Here is a 14,900-nt window from a genome sequence, read left to right as displayed (position 1 = left end):
CTGACTGGAGTCTGCCTTTCCAGTTATTTTGGTTGTGTCAGAACTCCTTGGGGTCCAGATGTCTCTATGATCCTGAGCTCCAGCTGTTCTGGGTACAGTGGCTCCTCTAGGATATCTCAGGATATGGTGTCTCCACAGTAGTAGACCAGCTAGGTGTTTGCTGCTCTGAGTGTAGTTGCTCCTCTAGGATGCTTCAGGATATGGTGTCCCCTGCTCTGCAGCTCTGTGTTCCATGACCTGTCTAGGATGCCTGAAGCTCTGAGGTCTGTGACCTCTCTAGGATGCCTCTGGACACAGTTTCCTCAGGGGTGCAGATTAGCTGTGTGACTGCTTTAGCCTCTCGGATCTGGGCAATGTGCGGAAGGGGAGTGGTTTTCCACAGGGGCGGGTTCTTGATGTCAGGTGCACTCTGGGGGCTCCCTACTGCTAGTTGTGGTTCTGAGGCCTAGGGTGGTGTGCGGGTCCTCCTACCTGCAGCTATGCAGTCTGTGACCTCCCTTGGATGCCTCAGGATGCAGTTTCCTCAGGGGAGCATATCAGCTGTGTGACTGCTTCAGCTTTAGTGATCCGGGCAATGGAGCACCAATAACTTCTTATAGGACTGTCAGATGTCATTGTAAATGCTATTTCAATTTTTATTTATTGCTAAGTTTGTTTTTATTTTCTTTAATTTTATTATTTTTATTTTCAATTTCACTTTAATTATAAATAGGTACATATAATATGCATATATGGCCAAAGTGCAATATATAGTAAGAATCATGAAATCATACCATCTCCTCATTTATACAGTTCTTGTTCACCATTTTTATTCAGCATCAGATACAATGACTACAGGAATCCACTTATTTTTATTTTACATAATCCTTTTCAAAAAATCAATATTTAAAAATTACCATTCCATATTACCAAAAGAGTAGTATGTTATAACAAGTAGATATGGTATATAAAATAAAACATTCTTAATACCCTTCATACCCACCAACTATACTCAGCTGCATAGATGTATTTTGATTTATCCAACTTCTCATATTTAAGTATGGATTCTAACAATTTGTAACAGAACCATATTTGGTCAACTTTCCTTAAAGATAGAGACAGCAAATAGTTTAAATTTTCATATATACAGTCTTTATTGAAACTACTAAATGTGATATGGGTGAGATGAAGATATCTATACAAAACGTATAATTATAAATTATAAAGGCATAGTTGCTTTTTAGTTCATCATTATTTGTAAAAACATCGTAGCATACATGTCTGTGTGTTTAATGATGCTGATACAATGATTCAATACAATGAAGTATAACAACAGTGGAAAATGTGCTGTTTTCTAAAGTTATACTTCTTATTTGGTTAATACATAGTTTTAATTAATTTATTTATTCTCTTTACAACCAAATATCAATCTTTCCTCTCTTTCAAGTACCTCTTCATGTAAATCTTTGCCCCATTCCCTGTAGTAGGGGAAACCTAAGTTTCAACACAACCCCCCCACACAGACACTTTTTAAGTCTGAGTCTCTGTGTCTTTTTCCATTGACTGTTGGGTAGAACCTCTTAGAGGACAGTTATGCTAGAGTCCTGTTTGCAAGCATAACAGAATATCATTAATAGTGTCAAGGATTGGCTCTTATTGATGGGATGGGTCTCAATTTGGGCCAGTGATTGGTTAGCCATTCCCTTCATCTCTGCTCCATCTTTGTCCCTGTACATCTTGTAGGCAGGATACATTTTGGGTTGAAGGCTTTATGGATGGGTTGTTTTCTTTCTCTTTCCACTGGGACTTCTGTCTGGCTACAGGAAGTGGTCAATTCAGGATCTAAATATACAACTGTTGGGTCTCTCAGCTAAAGTTGCCCCTTTGGACCATCTGGAGCCTCTCCCCATCCCAGGTTTCTGGTACATGCAAGAGATTGTTCCCACTCCTAGCCAATGTCCCTTCTCTCTTTCCTCTCTTCCCCTCACATATAAGACACCTCCCCAGTCAGTCACACTCCCTATGCATTCCCTCTTCTATCTAGTTCCCTCCTTCCATTGACCTCTGATATCTATTTTGTTTCCGATTCTGAGAAAGATTCAACCATCTTCCCTTGTGCTTTCTTTGTTATTTGGCTTTTTTTTTGGGTCTTTATTATCCTGTACTTCTTGGCTAATGTCAACTTATAAATAAGTACATACCATGCATGTCCTTTTGGGTCTGGGTGACCTCAACCAGGATGATAATTTTTAGTCCCATTCATTTGCCTGCAAAATTCATGATGTCATCATTTTTAATAGCTGAATAGTATTGCATTGTGTAGATCTACCACATTTTCTCTATCTATTCTTCAGTTGAGAGACATCTAGGTTGCTTCCTGTCTGTGACTATTATGAATAAAGTTGCTATGAACATAGTTGAGCAAGTGTCCTTATAGGACAATGGAATATCAATTTGGGTATATGCGCAGGAATGGTATAGCAGAGTCTTGAGGGAAAACTATTCACCAATCTTCTAAGAAACTACCAAATTGATATCCAGAGTTTGTGTACAAGTTTGCAATCCTACCAGTAGTGGAAGAGATTTCCCCTTTCTCTACATCTTCACCAGCATGTATTGTGCTTTGAGTTTTCAGTCTTAACCATTCTGATGGATATGAAGTGGAATCTCAAGAGTTGTTTCAATTTGCATTTTCCTGATAACTAAGGACTTTAAAGATTTTTAAATTAATTAATTAATTAATTAATTTTAAACTCCAAATTTTATTTCCCTCATGGTCAACCTCTGACTATTTTACATCTCATACCTCTTCTCTGCCCCCATGTCTCTACAAGGGTGTACTTATCCCCACCCCTCCCACATCACCAGACCTCTAAACACCCTGTGGCCTCCAGTCTCTTGAGGGTTAGGCACATCTTATCTGATTAAAGGGAGACATGGCAGTCCTCTACTATGTATGTGCTGGGGGACTCATATCAGCTGGTGTATGCCGCCTGGTTGGTGGTCCAGTGATTGAGAGATCTCGGGGGCCCAAGATAATTGAGACTGCTGGTCCTCCTACAGGGTCACCCTTCACCTCAGCTTCTTCCAGCTTTTCCATAATTCGGCAATAGGGGTCACCAGCTTTTGCCCACTGTTTGGATGAAAATATCTGCATCTAACTCTTTCAGCTGCTTGTTGGGTCTTTCAAATGGCAGTTATGATAGGTTCCTTTTTGTGAATGCTCCACAGCCTCAGTAATAGTGTCAGTTCTTGGGACCGCCACTTGAACTGGATCTCACTTTTGAGCCTGTCACAGAACCTTCTTTTTCTCAGGCTCCTCTCCATTTCCATCCCTGCAACTCTTTCAGACAGGAACAATTATGGGTCAGAATTTTGACTGTGGGATGGCAACCCCCTCCCTCACTTGATATCCTGTCTTCCTGTTGGAGGTGGGTTCTATAACTTCACTCTCCCTAGTGCCAGACATTTCATCTAAGGTTCTTCCCTTTGAGTCTTGAGAGTCTCTCATCTCCCAGGTCTCTGGTGCATTCTGGAGGGTCCCCCAACCTCCTACCTCCTGAGGTTGCCTGTTTCCATTCTTTCTGTTGGCCTTCAGGGCTTCATCCAATACCAGATCAATACCAGACCAGATTCCCCTCCCTGCCCCCTGTCCACTTTCCCTCCGCACTTGTGATTGCTTTCTTCTCCCTCCCAAGTAGGACTGCGGTATCCTTACTTGGGCCTTTGTTGACCTTTTTGAGTTCTGTGGACTGTATCTTGGGTATTCTGCACTTTTTTATTGGCTAATCTACACTATTAGTGAGTACATACCATGCATGTCCTTTTGTGTCTGAGTTACCTCACTTAGCATGATATTTTTTAGTTCTATCCACTTGCCTGCAAAACTTAGGATGTCCTCATTCTTAATAGCTGACTAGTATTCCATTGTGTAGATGAACCACATTTTATGTATCTATTCTTCTGTCATGGGATATATGGAATTTTTCCAGCTTCTTCTGGCTATCACAAATAAGGCTGCTATGAACACAGTGGAACACTTGCCCCTGTGGCATGATAAGACATCTTTTGGGTATATTCCCAAGAGTGGAATTGCTGGGTCTTCAGATAGATCTAGTTCCAATTAACTGAGGAACCTCAGATTGATTTCCAGAGTGCTTGTACCCGTTTGCAGTACGATCCCATCAGCAATGGGAAAATGTTCCTCTTTCTTCACATCCTCACCATTTGCTTTTGCCTGAGGTTTTGATCTTAGCTATTCTGATATGTATAACGTAGAATATTAGGGTAATTTTGATTTTTAAAGTGCTTCTTGGCCATTTAAGATTCCTCTGTTTAGTTCTGTATGCCATTTAAATTGGGGATTGTTGGTGTCTCACTTCTTGAGTTCTTTTTTTATCTATTAAATTATTTTATTTATTTATATTCTAAATGTTGACCCCCTTCCCTGTCCCTCTTCCCATAGTTCTTTACACTCTCTCCCTTCTTTTGGCTTCTGAGATAGTGCTCCCTGACACCCCCACACTTAACTACCCCCACCTAGTCCCCTTCTGTATCCCTCTTCTCTAGGGGATTATGACTCTATAGAATTAGGCACATCCTTTCCCACTGATGACAGATAAGGCAGCACTCTGCTCTTTATGTGATGGTGGCCATGGACCAGTTGATATATGCTCTTTGGTAGGTGGCTTTATCTCTGGGAGCTCTAAAGTGTCCAAGTTAGTTGCTACTGTTGCTTTTTTTTTCCTATGGGGTTGCCATCTTCTTCAGCTCCTCCAATCCTTCTCTTAACTGTTCTATAGGGATCTTAGACCTCAGACCAATAGTTGACTGTGAATGTCTACATCTGTTTCAGTCAGATAGGAGAGCCTTTCAGAAGACAGCCATACTAGGCTCATTTCTGCAAGCACACATGGCATCTGTAATAGAGTCAGTGTTTGATGATTGCAGATAAGATGGACCCCAACTTTGACTGGTCATTGGATAGCCTTTCCTTCAGTCTGTGCTGCATTTTTGTGTCTATTTTCTTTAGACAGGAACAATACTGGGTAAAAAATAATTGAAGATAGGTGGGTGGCCCCATCTGTCTAGGAGCCTTTGTCTACCTACTGAAGATGCCTCTTCAGATTCCATCTACCCACTGTTGGGCATTTCAGCTAAGTCATCCCCATTGAGTCCTGAGAGCCTTTCACATCTTAAGTCTCTGGGATTGTCTAGAGGTTCTCCTCATTCCAGCTCCCTTGAAGCAGCTGCAAATTACCTTTCATTCTCTTGGCCCTCTGGGGTTATCTCATGCCTCCTCCTATGTGCGATCATGACCCCCTTTCCCTCCTCTCTTCCACTGAGTTCCCTCCCTCCCTTTGCTTCTCATGATTATTTTGTTCCCCCTTCTAAGTGGGACTGAAGCATTTTCATTTCGGTCTTCTTTCTTGTTAAAGTTCATATGGTCTGTGAGATGTATCATGGGTATTCTGAGCTTTTGGGGGTGCCGCTTCAACCCTGACCAGCAGGAATTAAAACACAGAACAACCGGTTCCTTCTCACAGCAGTTTACTCAGGATGCTTAGCAGTTGGTAGTCAAGATGGCGAGCCCCCGATCCCTTCCTGGGCACAGCTTATAAACTCTGCCAGGAGCCCATGAACTCATGCCACATGCACCATACAGCTGAGGTCACCAAACAGCAAAACAAGCTATGTGGGATAAACAATATATTTATCAGAGTGTGCTTCAACTGTTATATGCTTTTGAAAACCAAGTCTTTCATCAGGGTATATGGTTCCAGATGGCTGCAAAGTTGATCTAGCTGCTTTCTACTAAAGTCAGCTCCCAACATTTGGGCTAATATACACTTATAAGTGAGTACATACCATGCAAATCCTTTTGCATCTACATAACCTCACTCAGGGTGATATTTTATTTATTTTGGATATTACTCTTCTGTCAGATGTAGGGATAGTGAAAAAACATTTTCCCAATCTGTAAGCTGTTGTTTTTTCCTGATGACAATGTTTTTGGCCTTACTTTTGTTTTTTAGTTTCATGAAGTCCCATTTATTGATTCTTGACTTTAGTGTCTGGTCTGTTGGTGTTCTGTTCAGGAAGTTGTTTCCTTTACTTACAAGTTCAAGGCTACTCCCCAATGTCTCTTATATTAGATTAAGTGGGTGTGGTTTTATGTTAATCTATTTGATCCATTTAAACTTGTGTTTTATGCAGAGTCTTAAGATCTTTTATTTTCATCACAAAACATTGCTAGTAAAATAACTTTCAGAAATCTATCAATTTTTCTTTAATTTGAAACAAAATCATGTAGTTTTTCTCTTTCTTGAAAACTCTATATAGCTTATATTATGTTGATTTAATGGATAAAATGTCTCTTCTGTACATCTAGAGAGCTATCCACTCAAACATGGAGTGCCTACCAGTGACTGGCCACACACCTATAGAAAAGTCCAACTCCAGGCCTTCTTTATCTCTTTGTACTTAAAAAAGAGGCAAAACAAAACAAAACAAGCAACCCTTCCCTGAAACAAAACAAAAGAAAAGAAATTAACAGGAACAGAATTAAAAAATATAAAACCAAAAACCAAGAAACACATACAAATACACACACATGAACATCCACACACACCCAACACACACACAAAGAACAAAACCAACAACCTATAAAAACACAAAATCAGAAATCATAATATATAAGCAAATGACCAATGCAATAAAACAATAACAAAATGAAAACCAAACCAACCAACTAAAACAACCAAAACATTACAGGACAAAAAGTCTACAAAAATACCATTGAGTTCATTTTGTGTTGGTCATCTATTACTGGGCAAGGGGGACTACTTTTGAGCCTAGTGAGATGCCACTGGAGAAACTACTATATTTTTTTTTTCCTCTGCAAACGAATGTCAATGGGTATATCTTTTTTGATCTTGTGTCCACTTCCTCCTTTCAGTTCTGGAACCACATTGCTTGAATCTGTGAATGTCTTGTGTGTGCTGCTACAGTCTTCAAGAGTTTATATGTCCATGAGACCTGACATGAACAGAAAATGCCATTTCCTTGGTGTTATCTGCTCTTATCAGCTCTTAAAATGTGTCTCTTCCATATTTTCTCACAGTCTTCATGTCCTCTCACTTTTTATAACATACTGAATCCAGTTGGTGAGGCCCATATACTAGCAGGTGGTCAGTCATCCACTGGAGCACACCCAACAAGTGAGAAGCCCTACCCCTGAAGAAAACTAACATTACTCCAGTAGATAACAACTGTCATTTTCTTTCACTTAAGGATAGGTTCTCACAACCTCTTACTCTACCCACAATGAACTGTTGACCCGCTTGATCTTGTGCAGAGAATAATGGCTATTGTGAGTTCAATAGCATTGTCATACTTTCCTGAAGACACTATTTCACAGCAATCCTCCCTTTGAACCTTTTTTAAAACTTTCTTTCTTTCTTTCTTTCTTTCTTTCTTTCTTTCTTTCTTTCTTTCTTTCTTTCTTCTTTCTCTTTACTTTTACTTTAATCTTATTTTACAGTTCAGACTTTACCCTCCCCACAGTCCTCCCTCCTACTGTTCCATATCCCATATCATCTCCCCCCTCCCATCTCCAAGAAGATGTCCCCAACCCCCACCCCCACTCCACCAAACCACTCCACTCACTGAGGCCCCAAGTCTTTTGAGGGTTAGGTGCATCTTCTCTGACTGAACCCGGACTCGGCAGTCCTCTGCTGTATACATGTCATATCAGCTAGTGTATGCCGCCTGGTTGGTGGCTCAGTGTCTGAAAAATCCCAAAGGTCCAGGTTAGTTGAGACTGCTGGTCTTCCTATAAGATCACCCTCCTCCTCAGGTTCTTCCAGCGTTTCCCTAATTCAACCACAGGGGTCAGCAGCTTCTGTCTACTGGTTGGGTGTAAATATCTGCATCTGACTCTTTCAGCTGCTTGTTGGGCCTTTCAGAGGTCAGTCATGATAGGTTCTTGTCTGTAAGCACACCATAGAAACAGTAATAGTATCAGGCCTTGGGGCCTCCCCCTGAACTGATCTCAATTTGGGCCTGTCACTGGACCTCCTTTTCCTCAGGTTCTTCTCCACTTTTGTCTCTGCAGTTCTATCAGACAGGAACAATTCTGGGTCAGAGTTTTTGACTGTGATATGGCAACCCCATCTCTCTACTCCATGCCCTGTCTTTCTAACGATAATGGACTCTATAAGTTCCCTCTTTTCATTGTAGGGCATTTCATCTAAGGTTGTCCTTTGGATCTTAAAATCATTTTATCCCCTAATTTGAAATGCTTTATGATCCTTTGTTGTACAAAGTGTTATAAAGTTGTGATATTTAAGACTGAAAACTCTATGGTCATTTATTTACTATACCTTCACCAGTTATGGGTCTCTGAATTAGCCATTATTTAGCATAAAAAGTATTTTCAGTGAGAAATGAGAGCTGTAATATATGCATATATATAAGTATTTAGAAGGCTGGTTGATATTATACCCTTTTTGTTTGATATTATGTCCATTTAACAAAATAATTCTCCTCTATCAGTAAAAGCTGTTGTGGATATTTACTCTTGGTTGCATAGCTGATCTTGATACTAATATTCTGAGGACACCATATGAAAAGCACAGGGAGAAATAAAGCTGAGACTAACCCATGAACTTTCTTCCTGGTGACTAGCTTTCATAGTACCAGAAGGCAATAAACAGACTCCTGAAGGAGAACAGTTTTCAACAGGTTTATTCAACTCCATAAACCCTGTGAGCTATGATAACTACTGATATGAAACAACATGCCCATTGATGACATAGTAGGATGAAAGTTGAGGGGGTAACCAGTAGCTTTCAGATTTAAAGCCTGATCCATTGGAACAAACTTATACCTAGTACTGCTAAGAAGAACTTAAAAATGGAAAAAACCCTTATACTGTACTTTTAAAAATCCATTCAAAAGTAATTAGTAACTCATGATGCTTACTCTCATAGTTACCTTCAGTTGGTCAATTGACTCACCTAGGAAATAAAGGAAACTCAGTTCAGGAATTGCTGCTATCAGACTTCCCTGGGGTGTGTTGGTGGGCCATTTTATTAATTGCTAATTTCTGTAAAAAGCCAAGATGACTGTGAGTAGTACCATTCCTGAGCAGGTGGTCTTCTGCTATATAAGGAAGAAGCTCATCAAGCCAGAAAGAACAAGCCATTAACCAGTGTTCCTCTTTGGTCTATGCTTCAGTTCCTGCCTCCAGGTTTCCATCTTGAACTCCTGCCTTGGCTTCCTTTGATGTGAATTCTAACCTGTAAGATGCAATAAACCCCTTCCTTACCCAGTTGGTTTGTTCAATTATTTATCACAGCAACAGAAAGCAAACTAGAGCACTCAAACTTACTTCCAAATGCTTATATGAAATAAGTGTTAATTTATATTTATATATGAAATAAGTAAAATTATATGTGTATGTAATTTTTCCTCTTATGATAGCAGAAATGTCATTGTTTTCTTTACAGAAATAGATTTTTACTCCATCTCTCTATAATGTTTGTGGAAAATACATAGTTACTGAAAATAAGTATTTACATATAATTTATTCAACAGTTACTTAATTAGAATATATTATCTATTTCTAGCATTCTACTTCCTAAGAAAATTATGAAATCAATTTCTGTGAAACTAAAACAAAACTAATCATCTGGGAGCATAGTTCATCTTTTATTGGGTTTTAAACTAATGGAAATTTATGAGCCCACTTGTTTAGTTGCCTCACTTCTTAAAACAACAGTAATAATCAATTCAAAATGTGATTTTACCCATAAGAAGGTGTAAGGTGGTATTGTTTCTTGCACTTTATTTGAAAGCTATACTGTTTTCTTAGACATTTTTGTTTGTACTAAGCACTGGGGTTTATGAGAAAGCAATTTGAAACAGATTCATAGGACTCTAATCAACCAGCTTTCTATGCATAAGGTCCTAGTACCTTTTACTGCACACCTACCAAATGCTCATTTAAACAATTCACACTCTTTTCTGAGTAAACAACACACTTAAGAGACCTATAGTAAACTAAAGACATATGTAATACAACAAATAAAAACCTTTTGGATAACTGGAGAGATGACTCAGAAGTTGAGTGTAGAGAACATGAGTTTGTCACTCAGCATCCAAAACTGGTTACTCACAACCATCTGTAACTCCAAGGAAAAGGAATTTGATGTCCTCTACTGGTGCCAAGGGCCCTTGATGTGTTTGGTGCATATACATATACTTGGGCACACACACAAAATAAATCTTTAAGATAACATTTGAAATGTAAATAAAGAAAATATCCAATAAAAGAGAAAAAGAAATATTAATAACAAAAACAAAAAAAGAAAATATAAAGAAAAAGAAGTTATTTGGGGGGCATAAATAATTGAAACATGAAATCAGTGACAGCTTTATTGTTTATTCTGTTAAATGCCAAGGAATGATGTTTACCCCCACCAATACTCCTGTCATCTGGTATTTATAGTGGTTCCCATCGTTCAATGGTACTTAAAAGCACTTTCTTTGAACCACAAATGCCCCATACTCCTTGAAATCCTCAGCAGTGACCCACATCTGCTTGAATGTTGTCATGGATGTCATGACAGATCCACCAATCCAAGCTGAATAACATCTGTCTGGGGAAGCTGTGATCTTGATAGGGGTTCCCTCAAAAGCCAGAACTTCCAGTTCTTTGAGTAGTCTATCCTGAAGCCCGGGAAACAATGTGGTTCCTCCAGAAAGCACAATCTCAGCAAACAGATTCTCCTGGATGTCAGTGTCACACTTCATGATACTGTTGCAGACCATTTTAGAGATTCCTAAATCATGAATACCTAGATGGTCAGGTGTAAAAAGAACCTCAGGTACCTGACACAGGTGGTCATTCATCTGGATGATATTTCCATCTGGTAGTCTGTATTCACATAGGGACTGCTCACAGCTCTTTTCTATGTCTTTATAACCACAGGAGACAACACATAACTTCTCTTTAATATCATCCACCACAGCTTTGTTGAGGATGCAGGGGAAAGTGTAGCCTTTAGCAAGAAGGAGTCGGGTGAGGTGTTCTGTGATATCTCTCCCTGCCACGTATAGCTTGGTGATAGCATGAGGCAGAGAGTAGCCTTCGTAGACAGGAACAGTGCAAGTTACCCCATCACCACTGTCCAGCACCAGGCCAGTGATACAGGCAGAAGCACACAAGGCTCCTACTGCATGGTTGCAAAGGTACAAGGCAGGTACGTTAAATTTCTCAAACATTATTTCTGTAGTCTTCTCTCGGGTCTCTCGGGGGTTCAAGGAGGGCTCAGTCATAAAAACTGGCTGTTCATTGGGTTTCACTCCTAGCTCCCACTCAAAAAGGTCCTTCCATAGCTTTTCCATGTCATCCCATCTAGTTACCAGTCCACGCTCAATAGGATAGTGTAGGTATAAGCCATCGTACATGCACTGGGCTTCTTCTCCCACAAAGTACCTTTTCCGATTGGATCTTGCAGATGGTATGTTGAATTTTGGGTGACCAACAACAGAGTTGATGACATGATGGGGTACAATCTCTCCTGAAATTCCAACTTTACAAAGTCCAGAACCATTGTCAAAAATCACAGCTGGATTATCTAAACTAGGTGAATTAAGCATGTCTGGATTTGATCATTTACACGTCAGCAATAGAATGTTTAGTTGGACTACCCAGGGGAATGAAAGGTACCTCCGTTGTTCCCAGTCCACCAGAGCAGCAGGTCCTTAGCCCATGAATGTTGTCTCCTTTCTAGTGGTTCAGCATCTGCTGAGAGGCCACTTCAGGGATAGTTGTTCCTTATGTCATAATGTAGCCATGGCAATAGCTGCATGCATTCAGAAGCAAAAGGTAGGATGGTTTGGGAGATGTTTCTGAGCCAACACTAGTCATTTGTTGAGAGATGAAATACTACAGAACTCACATCACAGATTGTAAGTAGCCTATGATCTTAAATGAGAGGGTTAGCTTTAGACTAAAGTTGCCTGTCCCAGAATTAAGTATTTTCTTTCTTTTTAATGTTTCTTTTTGTTTCTATTAAAAATAGATTTTTTTGTCATACAATACATTCCAGTCTCAGTTTCTCCTCCCTTTACTCCTCCTAGCTTCCTCCAACTTTCCTTCTCCTCCAGATCCACCCTCCTTCCATTTCCTCTTAAGTAAAGAGTAGGTATCTCAGAGATTAGAGCCAAACTGGCCAAAACAATATACAGTAAGACAAGGTGAGAGGCTTCCTATTGAGACTGGACATGTCAACTCAATAGGAGGAAAGGAGTCTTAAGAGCAGGTAAAAGAGTGAGAAATGTACCAACTCCCACTGTTGGTACATTTGACCAAATGACCACCTACTATCACAAACTTTTAGTAACTGATATTTCAGCATGAAGAGATAAGACCCCTATGTGTTTCTTCCCTATCCCTAATGATGACTGACTGTGACAAGACTTTTCTTTTTATAGTCCCAATTTAGGCAACCATAACTGTGGTGTGTTCAAGATTGCAGTGGCTGTGTTATGTCCCAAAGTTGATGTTTTTTAGGTCTTCTCCCAATCTTTTGGTGTATACATTCTTTCGGTCTTCTCTTCTGTTTCATAGATGTAGCAATGTAGACTTAGAGGTAGTTATATAAATACCCTGCTTTGGATAAACACTCAGCCATCACGGATTCTTAGCACCTGAGTATCCATGAATCTGTGCGTTCATGACCCTTCAATACAAAGACAGGCATCCCTGAATAACAGAGAGAATAATACTGACAGTAGAAACAAAAATATTTTGCAAGCAGTTTGATGCTGTGTCACAGTTTAGCTTAACAACTATAATATGTTCCCCAATCCAGTATTTATGAATTTCTTATCCATATGGTTTTGAGTGGGTTATACATTTATGAGTCAGTGCAATCCACTCAAATCCAATCAGACAGCAGCTGTTTACCAGTATAATATTTCTTGTCATTATTGTGAAACAAGTACATCTTGTCTGATATGTTGGTATAGAAGTTCATAGGATTTATAGCTGGAAAACTATTGACTGCTCTCCTCTACTCATAGCTTGTAGAGTCCATTAACAACTATGAATATTAGCTACCAAAAAGGAACATTTATAGCTCTATTTTTCATCATGAAGTTTTATCATCTGATTATGATAGGAAAACATGATTGTCAGGAAAGTTTTTGTACATTACTATTTTTTCATTAAGGATCCCCTACATGTATACAATAAAATATGATAGTATTCACCTATATTATTCACTTAAAGTACCTCTTGATCTTTCCCTGTTACACAAATTTATGTCCTCTTTGTGTATATTATTTTAGTAACCCCAAAAGTTCCATTAGTGCCACTTATATGTGCATAATTGTGGAGTAATTCAATGGAGCATGGACAACCTGCCAGTGGCTACACACAAAGAATAGTTCTTCTTTTGGTATAACCAGTTACTTTTTAAATCATATTTGGTCAAAATCACAAAAACCCATGGCTGAGAGTGTCATAAGCTCTAGAGTAGAGCCTGCTTATTATTATTTTATTAAAAATTCATGTTGTCAAAAACTTTCTAAATATTTATGTTCATACCCATAGACCTAAGTTGCTCTTAACCTTTGTCAATAAAAGAAGAAATGATATAATAAAAAGAGAGTATTCTGGAATGTTGTCAAATGCTGTCTTCTGGATATGGCAGAATTGTTGCACATGTGAAATCATTACATTTGTGGTTACTTGCAAAAGAACTGTTAGATCAAGCCAGCCAAAATTTTAGAATGGGTAGCATTCAAGAACCTATATTTTGCTTAGGAGATATTTACAGTTGACAGTTAACTGTTAACTGTCAACTTGACACAACATAGGGTCACCTGGGAGAAGAATTTTCTATCATGATCTCATTCAAACTGTCCTGGAACTTTCTCTAGATTAGGCTGCCACCCTAGTGCTGGGATTAAGGACATGTACCACCACTTCCAGCTTTGGGAAGAGTTTGTTAACTGAAGTTTGAGTATGGATCAAGTTAGCCTGTGAGGCATCACCTTGTTTGTTAATTGATGTGGGAAAGTTCAGTCCAATGTGGGCAGTACTATTTGTTATGCTTGGCTTAAGAAAAGAGAAAGCAAGCAATAAAGGATGCATGCATGCATTTATTTCCACATGCTCCTGACTGTGCATTATGTGACTAGCTACATTGACTTCCTGCTATGATGCCTTTTCTAATATAATGGACGATAAGTGGAAATAAATTCCTTTCTCCCATAAATTGCTTTGTCTCGGGATATTTATTACAATATCAGAAATTAAATTAAACAGCTACAAAGAAGGATGAGAATATCCTGGCCTGTTATGGGGACATCTAAGTTTATTAACAACTTATACAGCAATATCCTTCTTACACTGTTGTTTCATAAACCATAACTTCTAGAAACAACATTATCAAGGCATGCAGGGTATTTTCATTATAACTATTATTTTTTATTCTTTACTCATATATTACATCCTGACCATAGTTTCTCCTCTCTCCACTTTTCCCATTCCATCCTCCAACCTCTCCTCCCTCCCAGATCCACTCCTCTTCCATCCAATTTACAAATGATCAGGCCTCCCAGGGACACCAAGCACAGCATAACAAGTTACAATAACTCTAGTAACAAGCCTCATATCAAGGCTGGATAGGGCAACTTAGAAGGAAGAAAAAGGATTCTAAAAGCAGGCAAAAGTGTTAGACAACTTGATCTCTCACTGTTAGAAGTCACACATAAACACTAAACTATACAACATATGTGTAGAGGAGCTCACTCAGACCCATATAGACTCCCTGATCATCAGTTTAGTCTCTATAAGCCCCTAGGAGCCCTGCTCAGTTGATTGTGTGAGCCATTTTCTTGTG

The 14,900-nt window shown here is 39.2% G+C and overlaps 1 protein-coding gene across 1 annotated transcript; it reads right to left on the bottom strand.

Annotated features, from left to right (window-relative positions):
* Positions 1–10,454: 10,454 nt before the first annotated feature.
* On the bottom strand, positions 10,455–11,721 carry Actrt1 (actin related protein T1). Its single transcript, XM_034486214.2, has one exon. The coding sequence runs from the start codon at positions 11,644–11,646 to the stop codon at positions 10,516–10,518; it is 1,131 nt and encodes a 376-aa protein (XP_034342105.1). The 5' UTR covers positions 11,647–11,721; the 3' UTR covers positions 10,455–10,515.
* Positions 11,722–14,900: the final 3,179 nt, after the last annotated feature.

The sequence above is a fragment of the Arvicanthis niloticus genome, chromosome X (assembly GCF_011762505.2).
Source record: "Arvicanthis niloticus isolate mArvNil1 chromosome X, mArvNil1.pat.X, whole genome shotgun sequence".
NCBI lineage: Eukaryota > Metazoa > Chordata > Mammalia > Rodentia > Muridae > Arvicanthis > Arvicanthis niloticus.
This window is presented reverse-complemented; position numbering and strand designations above follow the sequence as displayed.

Bases quoted from the DNA above. Each gene is read 5' to 3' on its own strand.
- Actrt1 (XM_034486214.2), bottom strand. From the start codon at position 11,646: ATGCTTAATTCACCTAGTTTAGATAATCCAGCTGTGATTTTTGACAAT.